Raw genomic sequence first — 25,875 nt, forward strand, 5'->3', positions numbered from 1 at the left:
GAGTTTGAGCAAACATCATGTGCTGATGAAGCTGCTGTTTGGTGTATTTTCCTGCAGGGAAACACTTGTGTTATTACTGTAGAAACTGTTGAGTTTGTGAAGGGCTGTTGTACCCTTAAAAGTCAAACTTTTGCACACTTTTTAGTTTTCTGGCAGATTTATTAGCAACAATTTATTACAATTTATTCCCTGTCTGTGAAACCGGGCCTATAATGCTTACGCACTTGTGGTTATAACGTTCAAGATTATGATTATTTATAACACAAAGAACACCATATTAAATCTACTTTTACATTTATAATGGACTATATATCTTGGCATTGCTTATTTAAGATCTGCACAGTATCTTCCTACAGTATCCTGTGAGTGGTTGTGTGTGGAGTGATATTTGAGCGTTCCCTGTGAGGCTAATATTCATTTAGATGTGAGCTACTTAATTTCAACAACAAAAAAAAAAAGCAATGTTTAGTTTACATTTTATTTTGATGGTCTCTTAGTCTATTGACTAAGCAACTTTGCAACTACATGTCAGCTAACTCTCATCAGAGTATTGTAGGCTTAGGTTAAGGTTAGGTTAGGGTTGGTAGAATGTTGATGTTCTTGCAAAGTTACTTATAGTCAGTTTGTCTGTTGGGGAACCATCAAAATAAAGTGTATTTAGCAGACATGCTACTAATGACTGCTAGATGACATGTAGTTGCAGAGCTACTTATCAACAGCTGTCTAAAGGGTACCATCAAAATAATCTAATTAAATAGTGCAAAGCAAATGTGTCATATTACACATTCATCTGATCTGATATCTGATGTTATGACTGTTTGGGGGAAAAATACTATTATTACTATACTTAAAGCAATCAATGACCACTTATAAGTAAAGTAGCACAAGAAAGATAGCAAGATATGAGGCTTATAATACATTATAACTATGAGAAATATAATCCATTGTAACTTCAGTGAGAAAGATTTTTGGGAATAATTGTTCTGCATGAAAGATCTGAAGAATAAAAGCAAATTTATTTTCACAGGCTTCTTTGCTCATATTGAAATAATTCTGAGGTGAATGTCACTTCCTGTAAGTATGTGGCAGACGAAGCGTTATGATACAGATGTAAATCATCAGCTGTCCTGTTTGAGTTGATCAGCTTTCATTTTAGCACAAGTCAACAGAAAACAGGCTGGAGTTCACAACCAAATCACTGTCAGGCCAGGCGTTAACTGTAATAAACTTTTATTTATGTACATCACAATATACAAACAAATTTGTACATAAATATTCCAATTCACCAAAAAAATAAGGCTAAAATATTTTTAAAAATCTCAAAAAAACATCTAGCATGTAAAGCCAGAAAAGAGACATTCGGTGTAAAACGAAAGTAGAAATGATTACAAATCTAAGTAACTAAAACGTCCAGAATTCTCTATGACATTCTCTATAAATGTACTGTCTTTTTTGGTTCAAATACATTTTTTCTTCTAAAATTGCACACAGAACAGTGATGCAGTAGAAACTTGAGCGTGAACATGTCCTGATATGTGACTCAGTACTAAAGACCAACATGCATGCGATGGGTACAGGACAGCGCTAGCTAACAAACATCTAAAAACAACCAATCAAAAGCCTTAGCACCAAACCAAGTGTTCAGAGAGACACACTATACTAGTGACTGCAGCTTAGAGACCCAAGAGAGAAAACGAGACGGAGAGCAGGAATAACGGCTGCTTTGCATAATCAGTGACGTGTGACGTAATGCTTTCCTGAGCTACTAAAGCACTGGCGTGCAGGCAGAGACCGGTCAAGGCAGATCGACTTCTGAAGCGTCAGGAGCAGCACAAGGACACTTGGTGACTTCTAGCCTGTGCTGTTAAAGCTTGAGAGTAAAAAACCCCTTTAGAAAATGCTAAAATAAATAAAAAGGCAGCTTTCTGGCATTTGGTACAGCAGAGCGATGATTTCACTCTCACGACTGTAGCTGCCACCATATTCTTCATTGACATCGCTAATAAAAACACAACTACCTAAAGATAAATCTGCTGTCTTGAAACACAATCTCTGTCCTTTGGTGAGTGAATAGTGACAGGAGGATTGTGGGGTTATAAAGGCTGAGAGTGTTGTTCAGTGCCGTCTGAACGCTGCTGGATGACTGTAAACGCAGGTAAAGCTCCGCTCGAGTTCAAGCCTCACAGCACTGAGTCTGGGGCGTGCTGAGAAGAGTTGTGTTTGGATGGCTGTAGTTTGGTGACCTGGCCGATGCCTTTGGTGACTCCCTCTCTGAAGAGCAGCTTGGCGCCCACCTTCAGATACTCGGGGTGCTTGATGAACTTGAAGCGCACCACTGCTTTCTCGCCGGTGCGCAGCTCGTCCTGCAGGAGACAGATGGACACAGGACCTTTCACTGATACAGACAGATCGACTGATCTGGTTTCTGTCTGGGGGCAGGTGATACCACCCAAACCACAATACAGTCATTTCATTTCATAATACCGATATATAATCATGCTCAGAGCTGGGTAATCCATCATTGATTACCAAGTTTGTTTAATTTGTAACATAATATAATATAATCATTAAATTACACTAGTTTAAGCAATATAATCAGATTGCTTTTGATCTCGTTTATCACACTGATTATAAAATAGGATAATCTTGTACCATATTGGAAAACAATACAAAGAGTAAGAAAATATAGATCATTTGTTGTTATTAAAACCATGAAGCGCATTAAACATCATATGTGACCCTGGATCAGTCATAAGGGTCAATTTTTCAAAATTGAGATTTATACATCATCTGAAGCTGAATAAATAAGTCTTAATTGATGTATGGTTTGTTATGATAGGACAATATTTAGCTGAGATACAACTATTTGAAAATCTGGAATCTGAGGGAGCAAAAACATCTAAATATTGAGAAAATCTCCTTTAAAGTTGTTCAAATGAAGTTCTTAGCAATGCATATTACTAATCAAAAATTAAGTTTTAATATATTTATGGTAGGAAATTTACAAAATATCTTCATGGAACATGATCTTTACTTAATATCCTAATGATTTTTGTCATAAAAGAAAAATCAATAATTTTGGCCCATACAGTGTATTTTTGGCTACTGCTACAAATATACCCCAGCGACTTCAGACTGGTTTTGTGCTCCAGGCTCACAAATAGTTTCCCAAACCGGGTTTGACCTGAGTTTTCGAGTTGAATGAAAAGCTAATAATTAATTAAATCATAAAAATGTTCAATTAAAATAAATCCTTTTAAAATCAAATCAAAATAAACCACTTACTAAAATTCAATATTTTGTTTGTTTACCTGCATGTCATGTGACCATAACCAACGTCAGAGAACCGTGAACATGCAAATATTTAATTAAAATATTTATTTTAAAAACTTCCAGTAACTATATTAGGTGAAAGAGGATCAGATGACAAAAAAATATTAATTCATGAATTGGTGCATTTTAATGTGTTTGAAAGACAAAAGCCTTCCAAAGACAAAGTAATACATGGCATAATAACCTACTGACTGATCATTTAAATAAAAATGAGTGTTAATCAGTAGTTGATGAAACACCTCTTAAACCTGGAATGATTTTTCTAAATCCAGTGGACTAATGACTGATCTCTGGGGGTTATTTTTGTAGAAATAGCATTTTAAACGCTATTAAAATTTCACAATCTAGCCTAACACATTTGATCAAGGACATTTACCAGCAATAGCACACATAAAACACAATAAAGCACTCTTTATTTCAGTCATATCTGTTCTAAGGCTTCAGGTCTAACATACTAACAAGAAATAGACACTACAGATACTGAGTAAAGTCATCAAATGTAAATATGTATTGATTCATATTAGAGCTACTAAAATGACTCCGTCATAGCAGTGAGTGATTTAGTTTGATTAACATTAAGGACACAGAAGCAGCAGGTATATTAGGCTGCTGTCACTTTAAGACCTAATGCACGGATCCAGCAAAGATTGTATTCACAAGTTGAACACACATGAATGTCACCACAAAGTCGTAATTACGCGCGAGGAACTCTGAACTTTCTTTAAGTTTTCAAGTTGAGTGAGAAAACACGTCTGACGCAATAGAAAACTAAAAAAGTGGCTGCATTAATGGTTCATTAATGCATGGCTTAAAACTAAATGTAAAAGCACCTGTTTTAAAAAATATTGTGGGTTTTGAAAAGCCTGTTGACTTGCCATTTATCTAAGGTGATATTGGAAGGTGTTTTAACATTCGTTTCTCATTTATTTGGTTCCACAGTATTTGTTGATTTTTATTTTATTTAAACTGTGTGATTTTTTTCCCATTATTTTACATCAAGGTGTGCAGTCTGTGCTTCCAAACTTTCTTAACCTATTTGCTAATAAACGTTCTACATTTTATAATTATGTGTTCCTCAGTCTTTACTGATTTTCAGTTTTGTATACCTATTTAAAATTTGTAAGTTATATGTTATTTTATATTAGGCATATAGCATGTTGCATTTTTATTCGTTTGTTAATAAGAGTTATATATTGTATTTTGTTGTTGCTTGAATTGAATTCAAGTAATTGATGCCGAATTGCCGCTAATTTGAAAGTGAAAGTAAAATGCACACGGAGCTTTTACAAGCCATTTAAAACCGAAGAAAAGCAAGGAAAAGAGTGAAACCTCAAACGACCCCCCCCCCCCCCCCCCCCCACCACCACCACGTTGATACTGGTATTACCACCAGTAGTTGTGACACAGAAAATTTCCTGACCGTCACAACCCTATTATCCAGCCACCCATCAATCAGCCAGATGGAGAAGACTCACCTTTCCTTGCAGAGCCTCGACCGTGGCCGTCTGTCTAACGTTGCCCACATGCACCGTCACCTGGAAGCCCTTGTGGAAAGTTTTGGCGTGGAAGAGTAAAACAATCTCAGCCTCGAAGCGCCAGCAGATAGTGGGGTTCATCTCTGGGCTGACCATCACCATTCCCTGCCAGAAAACAACCAGGAAATAACAGCGTTATATGCTTTACACTAGTCTTTTTCTATGGACAATTAACAAAGATCCTAGTATAACAGCTCATTTTAAAACCTGGTCCATTTCAATGGCCGTTACACTCTAGACACCAATAGACAAGCTCACCTTTCGTAATAGTGAACGGTCGAAATCTCCCAGCGCCAGAGTAGCGGCCTGTCCAGCTCTCAGCACCCTGCACCCGGAGCGATTCCTCTGGATGCTGCACACCGTCAGCTCACGAAACTTCCCGTCGTCCGTGGGTCCGACCACCAGCTGCTCTCCCTCGCGGCAGATCCCACTGAACAAACACACATTCATTAGACTCTAGAGGTGTAATGGTGCACGTATTCTGTCCGGCTCTTTCGCTTCGTGTACCGCATAAACACAGCATTGTTTTAACCACTGCACGAGTGGAACTTCATTGGAAACTTCCAGTTTTATATATTGTTACTTTTGATAAGAAACAAAGTCTCATCTTTAAAATTATGTGAATTTTTTTTGGAAATTCAAGCAATAAATGCCATTTTGATGCTCTCTGATGTGGTTGCTGTATAGGCACCTCAGTTAACGGCAGCGTGATCATCCCCTCCTCTTTGCTACTAGTTTTAATGCGAAATAAACACGAATGAACATCTCATGCCTCATGTTAATCGCTCAATCATTGTTTCAACTGAGGAAAGACAAGGAGACTAAAGTAGAGCCCTGCACGGGCCCTAGCCCGGCCCGTGTCCGACAGCTTATCAGAATTACCGACCCGAGTCCTTCTCCCAAAACAGCTTATACTACTGTTTCAGCTATTAAAATACTTCAGTTTTGTATGAAATAGCAAAGTAATTGTATTTTGTTGCGTTATTTTATCAAGTTAAATTTAAAAAAAAGTTTGGAGCATTTTTTTATTCTTAAATGTAAGTTTTAGTTTTTTAAAGTAACGACCAAGCGGCCAGTGGAAGATAGTGAGTTGATCATAGCCTATGTTTGATAAATTAAGCCACGTCTAAAATTTAATTTATAGTTATACAACAGCTCCACAATGTTAGTTTAAACGCTTAACCTAGATAAATGTGCACTGACGCATAACCAGTCGTTTGTGCGGAGAGTGGAAGCTGAAGCGCGCTTTACAGCACATGGAGGCGCCAGAGCGATCACTTGCATTTGAAACATTTCAAAATGTGTGTCATTTTTGCTCATAAAAGGTAAGAGTAATAGGCTACGTTGTTCGGAACTGTAAAGGGTCTAGTTTTATTTATGTGCACTCAAAACACGACAAAACATGCTTTTATAAAATAAAGAAAAAAAGAAGTTTCGGTTTTGAGAAGGAACGCTTCTGAAAAACTCTAAAGGCGCATCCATGAGGAGACGGTGAGTCAGGATCATCATCAAATGCATGGACGATCCAAAATGCAGCTTTTCCCGAAGCATTGGGAACTTTTAGTAACCGTGCTCCAAATTCTCCCTGATGCTCTGCATGGTCAAGTGTCACCTGTATGCTAATGTGTGCAAATATGTGTTGCGTGTTGCTAAGGCGATGTGTAATAGTTATAATATAATCCGCATTTCATACAGTCACCATTTGTGCTCTGCGCGTATATGGGCACAATTAAAGGAGAGAAGCTAAACGAGCCCGATCTGTAATCAGCCCGAATGGACTCAGCGTGCCGGGACCCGACGGGCTTGCAGACCTCTAGGCTAAAGGTCACGGCCTCTAGCATCGGTCACTATAGCGCCACTTGAGATCGGGGAACGAGGTTTTACCTGCACAGCACTTACCCGCTGCTAGCATGTGGAAATGTTTGTGTAGTGTTACAATCAACCCCGCATTTGTGCCCCGCTCAACCCGTACATGTGAAATGCTTTTTACAGACAATTTATGGATTAAATGCATATAAAGGAATAATGAACCGTCGCTCTGAGACCCTCACTGTTATTGCAACTCGTGCGCACCCGCGCTTCAAAACACACAAAGCATGTTTTAAATCCCAGCCTTTGTGTTTCGAAAATTGCATTGAGCAATATCGCAATTCGTCCAGCCCTAGGAACTGTGTGTGTGTCATTTAGCTGCCGCCAAGTGGCTTTGTGCGACCCACTCTACGACCCACAGTTTGAAAACCCCTGATTTAGAAGTTAATTTAAATACTGCAATATGTGCACATTACATGTTTGCATACAATTTTTTTAAGTTGAGTGTTGATTATAATAGTTAAAAATAAATAGTACATTACTATTTGGGCTCTGTTGTTAATTGTAATCTTATAGTAATGTAGAGCAGAAGCTGAAGTAGATTTTTAATAGAAATTTTTTTATAATTGAATTTTATTTAAAGAGAGCCATTTGTTCAGTAAATCCACTGCTTAATAAAAAAGCAATTTTATGTTAATTTGTTTCCGTACTGGACGCCACACACAAGAGGGAAGAAAGGAGGACACACCTGTAAAGAGTCCCACCAACTACTGTCCCTACATCCGGCACGGTGTAGATCTCGTCAACCTACAGGATCACAACACACAAACTCATGAAGGAGAGACATTAAAAACAACAAAGAAAAAACTTTATTTGGTAAGGACGCTGTGATAATTTTACCCAATTTGGGTTGATATCCATTCATAATCAGTAACACAATAGTGCTGGGTTAGAAACATGGAAATAAAATAGAAAGTTCTCGTAAATTCCAGATATTATCTGAGTCCTGAAAATACTTTGCCCTTAGGAATGCACAGTATTAAGTTATTTTATATTTAATCAACCATGTTTAGAAAATTTTAAAGAGCAACTTCGTTGAACTGTTGATTTGCAAGTTTTCTCCACACCTTTTCTCATTCACATACATGCCAAGCCTTTCAGAACAACTCAAGATCGTTAATGAGGGCCTTGTATGAAGAGCACAGCTGTACCTGAAACTCGGTGAGCTGCTGCATGAGCTCCTCCTGCTCCTTGCTGTTGCTGAGGGGAGGTAGAATATTAAAGAAGACCTTCAGCAAATCCATACTCTCTCCAGTCACGCTGGACAGGGTGAAGATAGGGGTGATGCTGCAGGAGAACAAGACAGACAACAGATTCTGATGAAGTTTGAGCGTGATAGCTTCTCAGTGAACTACGGCTCTGTGTAGTAAGCGCTGCTCCATCTGAAAGCACGTGAAAATACCACATTTAATAACATGTTTTTACTCCAAACTCACTTCATAACGTCAGTCCAGTGTTTGAAATAAATCCTTCTGTGAGATGATGTGGCTTCTTACACAGAATAAGGCATGCAACATATTTCATCCTATTCTAAGCAGTGATAAAGGCATTGCATTATTATATACTTTATTATAAGTTAAATTATAATCAGAACTCAGATAAACCATATATTGTCACAGTCGTGTGTTTATTAGTCACGTTGAATCAATGAAAGCAGTTAAATCTTCTGTTTATAGCGATTTCCTGGGTTTCTTCACTTTTGGGTATTTGGAGTTTCTCTGGCCTTCGGATGGAGATTTACTACTGATCACAGAACCCTGCTTCACTGACAAGATGCACGCATGAATATCACAGCTTTTTCTTAAATGTGATTGCGATATCATTGCGATTTATTGTGCAGCCTAAGAAACATCACAGCTATGTCTTCTGATCACTCTGCATCTGGGTGGGTGTACCTGGGTGACTGTGCAAACTTCTGGGCGGCAGTGACGGCGTCGTCAGTGGAGGACACCAGCATGGGCACTTTGTTGCAGCCCGGCTGCTTGAGGATGCGCTCGAGCTGTCGGACGGTGCGCTCCACGGTGCCTTTGGTGCACAGGTCCACCTTACTCACCACAATGAAGATGGGCACCTTCAGCGCCATGGCCAGACCCAAGTGCTCTCGTGTCGTCCCCGCTGAGAGAAGAGAGAGAGTACACATCTTACATGGAGAAATGGGGCGTAGCAAAGAGAACAAAACACATCCAAAGAGCAAGCAACCAGGTCAGATGTTTTCAGTTGTAAGCTCTGATCTGGTCAGTATTGCATGTTTACATCATTTAATCTCAACCTCAAATGGTACACACCTACTGACTGTCTGAAACACACTGGACACAAACTAAAAACTTAAAAAGGAACCAATTAAAATTAACTTCCAGGGATCAAAATGTACACTTTTTACCAGGTTTGTGGCATCAGTTCTTCAAAGAAATTCAGTTTTGAGACATTAATAGCAAGTAAGCTAGATATCCACAAACAGAACAGTGTAGTCTACTCAAAACGTGTGTGATTATTAATTCTTCAGGGCTGGAATACACTGTATAACTTTTGCACAGATTCTTTCCCTGATTTGCAGATGGATGAGCAAATACTAGTTTCTGAATGTCAGAACCAGTCTGCAGAAAGAACAATAAATAAATAAATAAATACAATATCACAGTGTGTGATCCACACAGTAGTTGCTTTAGAATATGATTCCATGCAGTCAGAGAAAATCAGACAATATTTTATATTTTGAGGCAATTTTTAGAGCCCGAGCACTGATGGTGCAAGGACCCTACTGGAATTGCTCCATTTCTTCTTCTTATATAACAGTCGTGTGTCTCTTTCTGTGCAAGTTTGTTGTGTTCGGTGTGATCCTCAATCTATTAGTATATGATAATTGTTTACAAACTCGTTAAGTACATGATGCCTAGTTTTAAAATCCAGGCGATAATGATCACTAAACTCAGTGGTGTTTCCTGTAAGAACTTCAGTGGATCATGATTATCTTTTTCCAAGCCAGTTTTTTTTTACTGTGGTTTGATTAATTACATATTTCCCGAATCCTGAAAAGTACGTAAACAGAACAAACTAGAGATGTCTCAAGCCCATCTCAAGTATCGCGTTTTTTTAACCAATGGGTCTCGGCTCTCCGGAGCACAATCCATATTTTACGTCAGCTGTCATGCCGGTGTTGTGCTGTAGGTCGCGGTATGTGCCAACCACCATTAAAACCAAAAGAAGAAGAAGTGTGCAGAGATGAGGTCTGTTCTAGTGCGTCACACGTTTGAGCTTCTGTGTTCAATGTGTAACTCTCTCAATCATCGTTTACTTTTATCTGCCATCAGATTATCTGAGACGTCCTTGCCATAACACATTGTATGGATTGCATCTTGATTTGGACTTGACTGACAGACTGGCGTTCTGACACCGTGAGCTTCATGCTTTCTAACCTTAACACTATGTTGCAATTATTCTGCTTATTGTACATATAAAATACAAGAAGTTTATATCAGTAGTCCCATATTCATAACTGTGACCATAAAAGTCACAACGTCTACAATTGTAACATATTTACATCTGCCTTTGACAATGTCTGTATACACACACACACACATATACACATACACATACAAAGAGAGTGTGTATCTTGTATTATACATACATAAACAATCATACATATATTTATTTTAACTATAATGTACCTGAAGTGTGCACCAAACATACAATCCTATAGGAATATACAAGTATCGGATCGGGACTCGCTATCGGCAGATACTCGGATCGGGGCCAAAAAACCTGACTGGGACATCCCTAGAACAAACTGTGGTTAGTTATGTTACATTTTGGTCAAACGAGTGTGGAGTTCCTGATCAAAGTACTTTTCTGTCTTTATGCAGGCCGTCTGGTGAAGTCAATCTATGAAAAGTAATTCTGGCAGCTGCTGTGGATGTCAGCCGGGGCTGGGGTGCCTCTGGTGTTGGGGCTGAGAGGATCTGATCCTGAGGGAGTGTGCAGACAGGAGGAGGTACTGAGTGTGGATGAGCAACATGTAAACAAACACGGCGGTCACAGCTGCTCTGCATTATCATACACAAATAGATGTTCCTGATGGAGACACAGTTTAACCAGGCCAAGGTGGAAGTGACACCACGTTATCATCTTGTGGGAAACAGAAAACTTGTTTGGAAAGTATTATTAATTCTGCATTTACATACAATGTCAGGCTCGCAAAATCTCTAGCCCGACGTCCTAGTGTGTTTTCCAGCCGAGCTACCAAAATGCATCACTGCCCTGCCCGACGGGCTACCTTAAATACAGGGCTCCCACGCAGTGTTCCCTCTAAGCTGAGCGCACGCGCGACCGCGCAGAAGAAATAATTAAATAAAAATATATATTTTTGAGCACACAAAAATGAGTTGGGAAGCCATTTGATTGAATGCCACCAGTAAAAGGGGAATAATAGCAATGCTCGGGCAAACCGCTCTAGAGCTGATGTCACGACAGAGTTAGAGCCGGTTTCATAGAAAGAGAACGATATGCACCAAATGAGTCTCTGTAGAAACTCAATACTTCAAATGTTGCGGTGCGCTCAACACGAGAGACAACACAAACACAATGACATGTGAAATAAAACGTCCTCGTGTATTAAAGAAGAGTGGCTTGATTAAGTGCTGGAAATAGTGGAGGATGGGCAAAGAACGGTAACAACTCTGAAACATGTACAGTCACACACAAGAGTATTGTACAAACTGTACTTCATAACCATGTTTAGACAGATATAGAAGAATGCATATGTTCACGTTTTTTTTTTATATTTAACAGATCTCAGCTTAAGTTTTGCTTCAGTTTCTATTCTATTCTATTCTATTCTATCTGTTTAAATAGTTTGTTTTGATAATATATTATATTAGGGCTATATTATAGACTCAAAAACAAGGTCAATTATTTATCAGGTTTTTGACTTTGAGTCTCTTGCTCATCAAGGCTGTATTAATTTCAAAAATACAGAAAACACAGTGATATAGTGAAATATTATTGCAATTTCTAATATTGGTTTCCTATTTTAATACCTATACTATAAAATAGCATTTATTTCTGTGATCAAAGCTGTATTTTCAGCATCATTACTCCAGCAGTGTCCCATGATCCTTCAGAAATCATAATAATATGCTGATTTATTATCTGTGTTGAAACTGTTGTGCTGCTTCATATTTATTTGGAAACTGTGTTTCTTTTTTCTTTGATTAATAAAAAGTTTAAAAGAACAGCATTTATTCAAAATAGAAATATTTTCTAACAATAGAAGTCTTTACTATCAATTTTATCCATTTAACATCCTTGCTGAATAAAGTTTATTTAACTTATATATATATATATATATATATACAGGTCCTTTTCAAAAAATTAGCATATTGTGATAAAGTTCATTATTTTCTGTAATGTACTGATAAACATTAGACTTTCATATATTTTAGATTCATTACAACACAACTGAAATAGTTCAAGCCTTTTATTGTTTTAATATTGATGATTTTGGCATACAGCTCATGAAAACCCCAAATTCCTATCTCAAAAAATTAGCATATCATGAAAAGGTTCTCTAAACGAGCTATTAACCTAATCATCTGAATCAACTAATTAACTCTAAACACTTGCAAAAGATTCCTGAGGCTTTTAAAAACTCCCAGCCTGGTTCATTACTCAAAACCGCAATCATGGGTAAGACTGCCGACCTGACTGCTGTCCAGAAGGCCATCATTGACACCCTCAAGCAAGAGGGTAAGACACAGAAAGAAATGTCTGAACGAATAGGCTGTTCCCAGAGTGCTGTATCAAGGCACCTCAGTGGGAAGTCTGTGGGAAGGAAAAAGTGTGGCAGAAAACGCAGCACAACGAGAAGAGGTGACCGGACCCTGTGGAAGATTTTGGAGAAGGACCGATTCCAGACCTTGGGGGACCTGCGGAAGCAGTGGACTGAGTCTGGAGTAGAAACATCCAGAGCCACCGTGTACAGGCGTGTGCAGGAAATGGGCTACAGGTGCCGCATTCCCCAGGTCAAGCCACTTTTGAACCAGAAACAGCGGCAGAAGCGCCTGACCTGGGCTACAGAGAAGCAGCACTGGACTGTTGCTCAGTGGTCCAAAGTACTTTTTTCGAATGAAAGCAAATTTTGCATGTCATTCGGAAATCAAGGTGCCAGAGTCTGGAGGAAGACTGGGGAGAGGGAAATGCCAAAATGCCTGAAGTCCAGTGTCAAGTACCCACAGTCAGTGATGCTGGTGTTGGTCCACTGTGTTTTATCAAGGGCAGGGTCAATGCAGCTAGCTATCAGGAGATTTTGGAGCACTTCATGCTTCCATCTGCTGAAAAGCTTTATGGAGATGAAGATTTCATTTTTCAGCACGACCTGGCACCTGCTCACAGTGCCAAAACCACTGGTAAATGGTTTACTGACCATGGTATTACTGTGCTCAATTGGCCTGCCAACTCTCCTGACCTGAACCCCATAGAGAATCTGTGGGATATTGTGAAGAGAAAGTTGAGAGACGCAAGACCCAACACTCTGGATGAGCTTAAGGCCGCTATCGAAGCATCCTGGGCCTCCATAACACCTCAGCAGTGCCACAGGCTGATTGCCTCCATGCCACGCCGCATTGAAGCAGTCATTTCTGCAAAAGGATTCCCGACCAAGTATTGAGTGCATAACTGAACATAATTATTTGAAGGTTGACTTTTTTTGTATTAAAAACACTTTTCTTTTATTGGTCGGATGAAATATGCTAATTTTCTGAGATAGGAATTTTGGGTTTTCATGAGCTGTATGCCAAAATCATCAATATTAAAACAATAAGCAATGTTTTGCATCTCAGAGCAACATGACAGTGTTTCGTTCCTGAATGAATCAACCGTTAAATGATTCGGTTCAGTTGCAATGACTCACTTGTTAACAGTGACTTGCTGCCACCTACTGACGGATTTAATTTCACATCTAAAGTATCTTTTCATTTTTAAAATAATTGTAGATATCAGTATTCAATGTTTCATGTTTAAAATAACAAAATATTACTTATGCATTTGTAACTGCAGGTGAAATGCATTCATGTCCGTCTGAGCTGAATTAATAGTGTGTAAATAGGCCTATATTTAAACGCCTCTTCAGATGCAGCTTCTGTGTTTCCTCTGCATTGCAAAGATGAATTTTGTTGATACTGATATCATTTGTTTGGTAACAGCTCAAATGTATTATTATTCTAATTGACTGATTAAATGTAAGCATTTGACTCAAAAGATGATGCACACTTTTAGAAAAAAAAGGCTTTATAAAGATACAAAATGCCCATAAAATGTAAAAATCAATTTAAACTTATTGATTAATTTCTATCACTGCTGTGAACTGACCACACAGAATATCAAAAACAAGTTTTACACACACACACACACACACCAGAACGTAGAGAGATATTTAAGAGGGTTTATTCTCCAAATAACTCTAATTTCATGTTGCAGAAAAATGTGTTCAGAAATTGTGTTGTTCAAGTTACCTTCCTGTCCACTGCTTTTTGCCTTTTACAAAAGCCACAAAGCCTTCCAAGAAGACATTAAGGCTTAGGTCATGCTTGAGCTTTTGTTAGATTGAGTTCAGTTGCACGACATAAATGCAATGTTTAGGTATTATTATTTTTATTACTATTATTTTGATTTATGCCTTTGTTTTAGTTTGTACCGTTTACATTTTTTAAAGTAATGTGAAATTGATTTTTGTATTTTTATTTCATTTTTATATTTTTATTGATATATTTGTATTACATTTTGAATGTAATTTGGCAATTAAATGCATTAAATGGGTTTAGTTTTAACGGTTATTAATGTATGCAGTTTCAGCCATAAAAATATTTATTTAAGGAAACAAATTAGTTTTTTATTTTAAGAGATCTCTTATTTGCTCTTGTATATCTAGTATTGCTCTTTAATAAAGAAAAATGACTTCTTATCCGATTACTCGATGGAATAATCGGTAGAATACTCGATTACTAAAATAATCGATAGCTACAGCCCTAATTAAGTGCTATAGAAATAAAGGAGACTTGACTACTTACTATTGCTATTACTAGGTAATATCTATGTATTACCCTGAACCTACTCCTAGCTGTCTTCTATTACTCAGTACTTTAAGTTCACAGTTATGTGCATGTACCAATATTTCAATTCTGTTTTAGAATTTACACCTTTATACAAAAGAAAAAACATCTAATTGCAATTATTCATACTTCACTGAGCCAGGAATCCCAGCGATACAGTGAAAGTGAAACACTCATATCTGAGATAATAGCTTCACAGATAAGGATTACGTCCATAGTGTGCAGTTCTGAACAGAAAATGTTTGTCTGATCAGCCTGACTGGACACGAGACAGCATCAGCTCAATCAGCAGTCTTAGTTTGTGATGGACTCAAAGTCAGTGAGGGAGTGGTTATGTTTGCTGGTGCGGGAAATACACCCTGCACCTTCCAGCTGATGGCTGCGGCCGGCGAAACCCTTGTCAGAATGTGTCTTGTAGGCGTGTGATAAGCTTTAGCAGGTCATCTGACAGCCAAAGGCATTGAGCGTCACTGACATGCCTTCCTTAAACTCTGATTCACACAGTCCAGAGCATGGAAATAACAGCGGGTCACGTCTAGCTGCCTCTGTGGCAGGCCAGTAAAATCTGTCCAAAGTCCAGCCGGTTAATGATTGGAGAACTGGACATGCCTGTGTTTGCATGGATTTGCTTATGGAAAGTCAAACTCAGAGAGGTGCAGCAGATACTGTACACCACCGCCTCCGTCTGCTCTTGCATAATTTAAGTGCGCTGGTGTAGCATTGCGGACAGGGCATCGTGTTCTCCTTTAAAGACGTGCATGACCCGCTCGCCCAAATATCAGCTCCTATTTCTGACACTCTACTTCCCAAAACCTAAACAACATAGTGGCAAGTCAGCATATGTTGTTCCAGGACCAGGAGGCACACCTCCTGTACACAATCTAGCAAGAAATCTGCAAACTATCACTCATAAAAACTAACAGGTCTGCTGGTTATGGTTATTATACGGTTAATGGCAGCAGGAGAAATGCTTTACACCAAGTTTCTGTCCACACTGCACAAGAAATTGCTCCAAGTGACTCAATCACAGCCGAATTGAAGATATTTAAGATTTAACACAGAGTTAACAGATTTCAGGTGATGGATTTGTTTCAAACACACAGCATCTGTCTTCTCCAGATGTTAACTGATGGACTGGAGTGGTGTGGATTATTGTGATGTTTTTATCAGCTGTTTGGACTCTCATTCTGACGGCACCCATTCACTGCAGAGCATCCACTGCTGAGACACTGATGCACGGACACATTTCTACAAATATAAAGAAACAAACTCATCCTAATCTTGAATGGCCTGAAGGTGAGCACATTTTTAGGTGAAATGTTCCTTTAAGGGTAATTAACCTACAAATGGCTTGCTTACAGCTTCATATTAAACCAGGATAGGAGTAAATTACAGGCGGTGGATGGTCTGCAGTCACAACTAGACTGCCTCGTCAGTTTCCCTATATTTTCATTCAAGACCCACTTTGGTCCAGGACCAGAACAGTCCTGAAGTATTTTGGGGCATGGTACACAGACGGAATGGGGGGGGGGGGGGGGGCACTTAAGAGTGACGTTCTGCATTACATAAGATCATATGCTAGGATTATTGAGTATCCAGGAGAACAGCTGATTAGATGTTCTCCATGCCAAAAATGGATTGACGTGTCCAAACATTATGAGGTCTATTTGTGTCACCCGCCCTGTGTGATTTGACATTTATCAGACTGTTCTTCACCGGCACTATCTGAGATAAACAGGTTCAAGCAAACAGCAGCCTGATGGCACAATGTCAGCCGTGCTGTAAATGCTTACCGATGCCGGTGTTGGCGCTGACCACGAGCATGGCAAAGTCTGGACAGTAGCTGGTTAAGCCAAAGATGGTGGTCTTGAGATACTTGTGGTGGCCTGCCAGGTCTATGAAGGTGATCATTTTTGAGGCACTCTCGCAGATTTCCTCCGCCGTTCGGGACTCGCTGTAGTTCACCACCTAGATAAGAACAGACACCGATGCAAATCAACATACACATGCAAAGTTCATCTTTAATGCTGAGGATAATCTAGAGCAGCATGAAAAATGGTTAAAAATCTTGACAATTTTTACATTTAATCAGAATTATTGCAATACATTAGCACAAATTAAGAGATGGTCAACTCGCATGGTTTGCCCGCATATTTAGTAAACAACTGCATGAAAGAAAACATACTGCCTGAATTACACACGTTATTTTATTTTATATTCCAGCTTACATGTTTTACAGGTATTTTCAGCTCATGAGTGCTTTATCCATAATGTAGAGTGAGTGTGTGTGTCTGTGTGTGTGTGTGTGCGCGCGTGCATGGTTACCAGGTTGGGAAGAATAAGTAAACCAATGTGCAAAAGATTTACTGATTTATGAAAACAGCTCCGATTGGAGGATTTGAACTCTTGATATCTGGCAACCGCAACCATGAACTCTTGTGGAGGCTTGGTATCAATGCAAAATAACACAAATGTCAAAGTAAAAGGAAATGTTGTCAGGATAAGTAACCAGCAGGCAAATATCGAAGAGGATTATGATTATTAAATCGAGAGACGCAGAAATCGTGATCTCGATTAAAATGCGATTTATTGTGCAGCTCTATGATAATCCATAATACACCTTTAGGATGAAGTTACGGCTGGGCAGTACGTACGTAATGTGACAGCAGAAATGTGTAAACCACGATGCAACAGTAAATATATGTGTGTGGCTATTAGTTATTAGTGAAAGAATACTGCAAAAATACAAATCGGGACACATCCCAAACAAGTCCAGGCAAGACAGAACTTGTTATAAAATGGGGTTAGGCAGATTTTGAGCTTAGTTTGTTTACAGCTGCCAAGCAACAATGAAACTTGACATCCTATCATAGAAATAAAGTGATGTGTGACACTCTTCAGTTCTGAGGCACACAGTGCAGCAGTTCTCACCTCTCCTTTGCTGTCGAAGCCCAGGATCTCAATGCTGATACTGGAGGTCCGTCCGGTCTGGATTTCATGAAGGTGTCTGAAGAGGTTGAGTCGTGCTCTCCCTCTCCCGTTATCCAGCTCTCCTTGTGTGAGTACACCAAGCAGAGTGGACTTCCCCGAGTCCACGTTACCCAGCACCGCTACCCGCAGGTCCAAGAACTGCAGAAGCGTCACACAACGCCATTAACACAGGCCTGAGAGCATCAAACACATCAGGGCCCGTATTCACAAAACATTTTATCTTACCACTAAGAGTTCTCCTGAATAGCAGTAAAAATTTTCAGCTAAGAGTTTTCTCTTAAAACCCATTCACTAAGCTGCCGAGACAAACTTTGTTTTAGAGATACAAATTACCTAAATGAACAGTATTTTACTGTGCTTATGAAAACTATTACAATACCTATTAAAGTTACAGTTACTTAGAGAGTGATTCTCATGTTTTTCTTTTGTTGTTTGATTAACATTATTAGTCTACTATAAGAAATGCATACTGAGAAACATCCAATATTTTCTTAACGGTCTATGCTTAAGATGTAGCCGACTGCGTTTATTTGGATACTCGTCAAGACAGCCATTGTGACATAATATTTTGTATATTTGCTTATTTGCTCGAGAGGATGCAAAAGTGAATGACAGTCTCATGCAAGTGCGTGTCAATGGCACAATTTTCTGTTTCTATTTGATGTGCTATTTATATGCAAAAACTGACTTTGGCGTGCATATGAGACACAATGATTAGGTATAGTGGTGTGGGGAAGGTGCGTATCATAACTCTCAGTGTGTGCGCTCTTCATTCAAATGTGTTGAAGTGGTTTAAATGGTTTAGAAAGGGTTTAGAACCACCCTTGGCTAATTTGTCGGTCTCTTACATGTATGCTTCTCCTAGTGGATGCATATAAACCGCCTTTTAATTAACAGAGTAGAATAATTGTGGCAGATAGTAAGACTAGGGATGTGCGCTACGACTAATTTGACTGTCGTTTAAACGGAAGTTTTGTATCCGACTAGTCGACTAGTCTAAAAACTACAAACCCCCAAAAAAAGGGCAAAAGAAAAAAAAAAAAGTGCGTGTGTCTATATAACCGCCTACACTTGAAATACTTAAATCTTTGAATCACACGGTCGAATCACAAATGAATTCTGCTAAAAATAGGTCATGATTATGCCATATGCTTGCCTCGCGTTATCATCATTTAATATTAGGTGGTCGTTAAACAGAAAAAAAGAAAGAGCATATACTCAGCATAAACCGGTGCATAGCTTATTTATTCAGATCAGCTGGAGCAATGCAGAAATGGAAAATCAATCAATAGACTGACAGAATTCTTCATTTTCATATAAAGTTAGCCAACATATTATAACAAAAGTAAAAAAAATAAAAATAGGAACGTTTATCAAGGAATAGCATTAAAATGGCTTTTAAAAATGTACTTCATGTTGGCTATATTGTCTAAAAACAAAAGAATGCTAGTTTTACTTACTCAGACCATGCGCATTTGTTCAGTGAATTTAACACGTTAACATGGTCTGGAGAAAGTAAAGAGTGTAAAGACCATCGACTCTACCGTGCGACTCCACCGGGCAGGGACACCGGCAAGGGATAGTAGTAGCTTTTTATTTAATTTTTTCATTGATATGTTTATTATTGAAATGTTGTTGTTATATGCATGTGTTAATTTTATTTAATTTCTTTATTTTCTTAAATATGTGGGTAGATAGTATTTATAGAGTTGTAACTTTTTAGTTTTAGTTACTTTTTCTTATTTGTAAGTCGCTTTGGACAAAAGCGTCTGCTAAATGACAAAAGTAAAGTAAAGTAAGTAAAAGAAAGACTGGACTAGACGATTCTGCACTTGAAAAAAATAAAGTTCCTGCCGCTCGGCAGGAACTGAAGTCACACGCACGCAGAGAGATAACTGCAAGCAAGCAGACAGTTTTGAAAAGAGCAGCACCACCGAAGTGGGTCTTCGTTTAGAAGAATAGATCGCGCGGATGGGATCACGGACCGCAGCGACGTATGAAAGATTGACATTGCTGGCTTTGGCTAGCCTCCAAGCTATTGCATGTGCGCCTGTATTGAATAAGATTACGCATCGCTCCAGTAGAGTTATTGTAAGCCAGTTTGACATTACACAGTTTACACAACTTTTCCATCTCCTTCTAATTAAAAAAAATCCCACACCTTGCAGGTCTTTCGCCTGGTCATTTTGAGCTCGCCGCAACTGACATGAAGAAAACGCATGAGAGGTTAGATTCTGCCCAGATACGCTTTGAAAAATATTTATATATTTTGATATGTATTCTTTTTCAAAAGTTTTATTTTAACTTGTTATTTAAAATGTTTTAAATGTAACGTTAAAATGATGGTAATCATCATGTTTTTTCTCTCGTGTAATCGAGTATTGTTATCAGTGTCGACTAGTAGGAGCTGTACTGTTTCGTCGACTAGACCCGCACATCCCTAAGAAAGACATGCAAACCAAACTGGACACAAGAACAGCGGTTACTTCTTGCCCAACTGGTTAATGAAAAGGATATAATCAAAGGAAAATTTGGAGTTGGGATAACCTCCAAACCCTAAAGGTTCATTATCGTCAAATGTTTCTAAAATGTTTATATTCTGAGGCAGATTGCCGGTAACAGCCATTTGAGTTGGTCTTCGTGATTTAGGAGTCCTCTTCACTACTCCTAACGTTTCAGATGTAGGAGCTAGTTTTAGCAATAAACCACTTTGTGTATACGGGTCCAGATGAACATGACACAGACAGCAGACGATTACCTGCTGATCATCTGGCACTTTCCTGACCAGCACCTCAGCGATTCTGTGAGGCTCGTCCGAGTTGTAATCCACCTCCCTCTCTCTGAGAACTGTGATGTCTGCACCCACCCTGAACACACACACACACACACACAGCATTCACACACACAACACTACACTGCGGCTGTCACCCTCACCGGACCAGCCAAGAACACAGCAGCCCTTCTCGTGACAACAAGCACACTTTAGCATACTTAAGAGTGCTAATGACTGAAATAATACACTTTAAAAGAATATACTTCAGTGCAAACTGAATATAATGTTTTCTGACACTTAACTGGAATTAAATGAAAGATTAAATGCATGTCAAATGCAATTAGCTGAACTTCAGAGTGCTTTTTTGACACAAGTGCATCTTTTATTTAATTTCATGTTATATTTTAGATATGGTTAAAGTACTGCTGAAAGTACTGACAGGCATGCATGATAATATACTTTAATATCATTTCTATTGAAACAAGCATATCGTGTATTTAAATATATTTGTAATCACACATTTGTAATGATGTATCTGCAATTTAGTAATGAAAAATAACACTATGGTTAAAATTAATATTAAGTACTTTACATGTGTTTTTACGTTATTCAACAACAAAATAAGTGTACTTCTTTAAAGCACAACAAAAGATGATTAAAACAAAGACTTAAAATGTACTTTATATAGAAAAGCGTTGACATCATTACAAAGTGCACTTTTTAAATGTGTATTAAATGCGTTAAGACAGTCACAAAGTGACCTTTTATTTCATTAATATTTTCTGCAGGTGGGTTTTTTTTACTTTTAATTGCATGCTCCTGTGATATTTGATTTGATATAACTGAGACAAGATGAGTTTGTCAGGTTAACATTAGCACGCAGAATGAGCGTGTAAAGCTGTGTCTGTGTGTTCGTACTTCTCAGCCATCCTGCGCAGGGTTTTGAGAGAGGCTTTCATGTCCTCTTCTGTCAGGCCCACCAGCAGCCCGTTGTCCTCCACACCGATCTGATACACGGCCTCCCCGCGGCCCTCCTGCAGGCGCCACTTCATCTGCGTGGCCAGGTGCTCGAAGCGGTACTGCGTGGGGTTCACCAGCTTCAGCTAAAACACACACAACAACAACAGTCCGGCTGAGCATGTTTAGCTGAGATTTGGGCAGTAATGATGGGAGCGTCAGCACTGTTTTGTTTGCCGGCGGCGGCTGTAGTGTATAAAAAGCTCTGCTAATCTGCTACTGCATGCATTTACACAGGAGACGCTCAGACTGCTAGCTACTTACAGGGTAAGTATGCATGAATAAAAGCAATGCAAAACATTATGTATTCTTTCAACAAACATTCATGTCCAAATCTGAGGCGCTCCGTTGTGTTCGGTGAATATCTGTGCAATGTTAGCGTGTGGAGAGTTTACCTTGTACTCGATGTTTCCCTCTTCAGCCTGAAACAAAAGACAGGACAGAGTTAACGCTGAACCGAGCTCAAAGTCACACAGGTCAGGATTCAAAAGCACAAAGAAGAGAAAGAGCCGCGCTGACACCGCTAACAAAGTCAACAGATCTGAATAGCCTCTTACTATACGCATCTTACTACTTTAACCGTCGTTTGAGATCAGACACACTGCATTAAATCACATTTTAACTGCATGTCAGGTAAGTTGAAGCAAGCTTTGCTAATTGCCAAACAAGTCACAATTTAAGTACAGACAAAATGAAGAAGGAAAACAAACAAAAACGTGGTGTTGAACATAGCCCTAGATAAAATTATTTTGCTTTCATTAAAATTCTAACAATCTAGTTCAACAAGTCCCACTAACGACTACAGTAATCAATCATCTGAGTGACTCTACTAGTGTAAAAGAAACAGCACTGAATCAGCATTCATCAGCTGTTGCAGTGAAACAACACGGACACAGTAATGATTCATGCAACGGCCCAACCTCTCATTACACTCCTTCTCTCTCATCTTTATTGATCGTTTGATGTCCACGTCTTGTGTTTTCTTTCTTACCGAAGCTCTCCTTTATTGCCAGCCAAACAAAAAAGTGAAAACCATGAATTCTCTCAAATTCTCTAATATGCTGTAATCCAATTCTTATTACTGTGTACTGTGTATATTTATTAGGTATATAATATATATAAATACACACACATACATGTATATATTTAAGAAAAATATGTTTATATTATGCACGTTATATGAATATAAATATTTACATGTAAATATTTTCAAAATATACGCTGTATGTGTGTGTATTAATATATACATAATAAATATACACAACACACACACACACATATATTATGTAAACAAGAACTTTTATTTTGGATGCGATTATTTGTTTGCCAGCACTAATTCTTATGTAAGTTAATTATAAAGCAGTTTTATAAACTCAAATTAACGGACAGGTTATATGGAATATATTTTCTTTCAAATGGATTTGCCACAACAATATAACAGTTTTTTTTATTATTATTGTAATATATATGTTAAAAGACACATGAAGTTCTACTGTAAAATACTGTACATATAGGCTATATTTTATTAGTAAATAATTTATAGGTGCATTTCCAGAATTTTTGTGTTACATTTCTTTATATTTGATTTTAAAAGCATGTTTTTATGCTATCAAAGATGTGTATGCTGCATTTCACATTATTCAGTTCGTGTTTATTATAATGTTTACAACGCACTCGGCTAGTTTTGAGCTTCTAGAGAGGCTAATTATCATGTTCCACCTGTTTTATTATTAGCACACTTTACAGTAATGACCCTAACATATCTTCATTCCTTCAAGAGATTGGTATATTGACATTATACAATGCAATGTATACTTTACAGCTTCATCTATGTATGTTATGAAGATTCATCACGCAATGCTCAGAAGCCCGGAGATATACAAACATATAGTCTTGCCAGGAGGAAATATAAATATATAATAAAAGCAGTAACCGGAAGCGGAGTGGACAGCTCGCTGTAAAACAGACAGATGTGTTTGAGCTCAGCTCAACCAGAGCAAACTCACCTCTGGAGGTAGATAAGGCGGATTATTGCTTGTTTTGGGATATCGGGCTGAGCGGTATTTGCACTTTTTGCTGCCGTTTTTGGCGGTTTTTCTGCCTGCAGCTCCGGACTTTAGCGCGGTCCCAAAGAGCGAGTCCATCCCGGCCCAAACCCTCAAATAACACCGACATGCGACTGAAAACCACCGTGTCTGACTACGCCATTCAGCCCGCCGCTTCAGACAGATATAAACACAAACAGAGCGAGCCGAGCATCCTAAATAACTCGAGCCGGCGGGGATCAACCCCCACAACAACAACACAACTTCCGCTCCAAGTTTGCGGAAGTGCGTCATGCAAACTTTCTACGCATTACGTCAGGCGAAAGGGAACGAAATATATTTTCTTATTTGGTACTGTTTTGTATAATGTTACTGCTCTTTGATACGTTGTCATAACGGGCGAATAGAATAGAATAGAATAGAATAGAATAGAATAGAATAGAATAGAATAGAATAGATCCCGTGAGAACACTAGAATAAAAGAAGACGGAAGTATTTTAATAATTTGAGTGACTGATGAATATTCATAATCTCGGTATGCTGCAATCACCACGCAACATCAATAACCTGTGTGTCACACAACAAAAACATTGCACTGCTTTTACATCAGTTTGGTTATTTACAAAAAACTATGATCAATAACATACACGGAGACAAAACTTTTTCTCTAGGGATTTTTGGCTTTCTTTTACTTTGGAGACGGAGGATAATTTATACACTGTGTGCATTAGCATTTCTTTAATTCACTTTCGTTTTGTGGCATAATTCGAGAACCTTTAAAGTTGTTAAAGATTATAAGAAGGTGAAGAGACGCCTAAGAGTCTAATAATTGAAATTAAAACTGTGTGTGTGGTAAGATGACTTTAATTTCCTCTGGACCTCAGATGGAGGCAAAACTCACTTCAGAGTATGACTGATTCATGTTGACATTTCACCTGCATAGAACACTTTTGAGGTAAATTGATCTGATTTTCTGATATTTGAAAAAAGATGAACTGTGTTTATATGCATCCCTGCCTCTGCTGAATTATTGTATGCCCAGTGGGGATCAAATGATTAATGAAACGCTATGAAATCCAGTGTTGCCAGATTGGATGGATGATTTCCAGCCCAAAACCCGCCCAATGCAATCACACCAGCGTTATTATATCATCAGCTGCTAAATTAATTTCTGTGTTGGCTGCTGGAGCTGAGCCAGAGCCAGACGTGTGTTACAGCACAGCATTATAACCAATCACACACGATGCTGTTGAGCAGTGACCAATCAGAGGCGTTCAGATGAGTCATCGGTGTTGTCTTCTGACTGAATACCTCTTTCTGGCGAATTCTCTCGTTAGAGACAATAAAGTGCAGATGTGTGTATGAGTCTGTCAGATACTCATTTCACAGTGTAAACAGCTTCAGTGATTTTAATGGGAGTTGTTGAGAGTGCTTGAACTCTAGACTGTCAGTGAAAATGCTCTTTGCTTTCTTTCTATACAATGAAAGTGTTATAAATTGCTTAACTCACAATGTTTGTATTCACATTAACGTTCAATGATAAATTCACATTAAATATAAAGTCAGTTATATAAAAAATATGTTATGGCATGACACCCACATTTGTGTCATAACATATTTTTATATGTTTTTATATGAACAGACAGGTTTTTATGCAGTTAATAGAGTACATTACTGGGCTACTTTGACCCATATGGACATCATCTATAAAGGTGAGAATCAAGATATTTTGTGATACAGTTAATGTGTTTGGGAATGTTTCGAATAAAAAGGAAAGAAACAAACATAAGTGTTATTGTAATCACCCACCACCACACCACCGAGCCCCCTCAAAAATAATGAGTGCATGACACCCCTGACTACGTGCATGCAATGACCTAGTTATGCCGTCAGTTAAGGCATGAAGTTACAAAAAAGGTGATTAAAGTTGCCTTAAAACTGTGTGCATGCATGCGATATGTTATGCGTCACATTTAAGAACATGCCTCTGAAATGGTTTTAAAAACTGTCCTGAGGCACCCCAGCACTGTCTCCCTCATCTAAAACACCCGATTCAACTCATCCGCTCATTAGTTGAGACTTTAACACCTGAAGTGGGTCAGAAAGTTAAAGAGATTTGTGAGAAAATAAGATGCATGTCAGATCCACATCACGTTCAGCAGCAGCAGCTTTTAAAGCAATAGCAGGCAAATGAGCTAATAACCAGCTGC

General features: G+C 38.5%; 1 protein-coding gene across 2 annotated transcripts; it reads right to left on the bottom strand.

Moving 5' to 3' along the window:
- Positions 1-998: 998 nt before the first annotated feature.
- On the bottom strand, positions 999-23,990 carry LOC306884723 (GTP-binding protein 2-like). 2 transcript variants are annotated; one of them, XM_079440870.1, is made up of 13 exons: positions 23,627-23,940; positions 22,541-22,621; positions 22,016-22,042; positions 21,522-21,706; positions 20,589-20,697; positions 17,771-17,968; positions 16,633-16,807; positions 8,633-8,852; positions 7,889-8,024; positions 7,426-7,484; positions 5,127-5,298; positions 4,809-4,973; positions 999-2,363 (listed from the first exon to the last, which is right to left on the bottom strand). In XM_079440870.1, exons 4-13 carry the CDS (start codon positions 21,653-21,655, stop codon positions 2,181-2,183), a joined length of 1,551 nt encoding a protein of 516 aa, XP_079296996.1. In that variant the 5' UTR covers positions 21,656-21,706; positions 22,016-22,042; positions 22,541-22,621; positions 23,627-23,940; the 3' UTR covers positions 999-2,180. The 2 variants fall into 2 exon arrangements, with proteins under 2 accessions (XP_079296996.1, XP_079296995.1); XM_079440869.1 differs by lacking the exon at positions 22,541-22,621 and having other exon boundaries at positions 23,627-23,990.
- Between the last annotated feature and the right edge of the window lie 1,885 nt (positions 23,991-25,875).

Source organism: Barbus barbus (genome assembly GCF_936440315.1).
Source record: "Barbus barbus genome assembly, chromosome: 18".
NCBI lineage: Eukaryota > Metazoa > Chordata > Actinopteri > Cypriniformes > Cyprinidae > Barbus > Barbus barbus.

Bases quoted from the DNA above. Each gene is read 5' to 3' on its own strand.
- LOC306884723 (XM_079440869.1), bottom strand. From the start codon at position 23,959: ATGACGCACTTCCGCAAACTTGGAGCGGAAGTTGTGTTGTTGTTGTGG. The intron at 16,808-17,770 runs GTGAGAACTGCT...GTTCTTATCTAG, and splicing joins GCTTCGACAGCAAAGGAGAG to GTGGTGAACTACAGCGAGTC. The intron at 8,853-16,632 runs GTAAGCATTTAC...CTCTTCTCTCAG, and splicing joins CAGCGCCAACACCGGCATCG to CGGGGACGACACGAGAGCAC.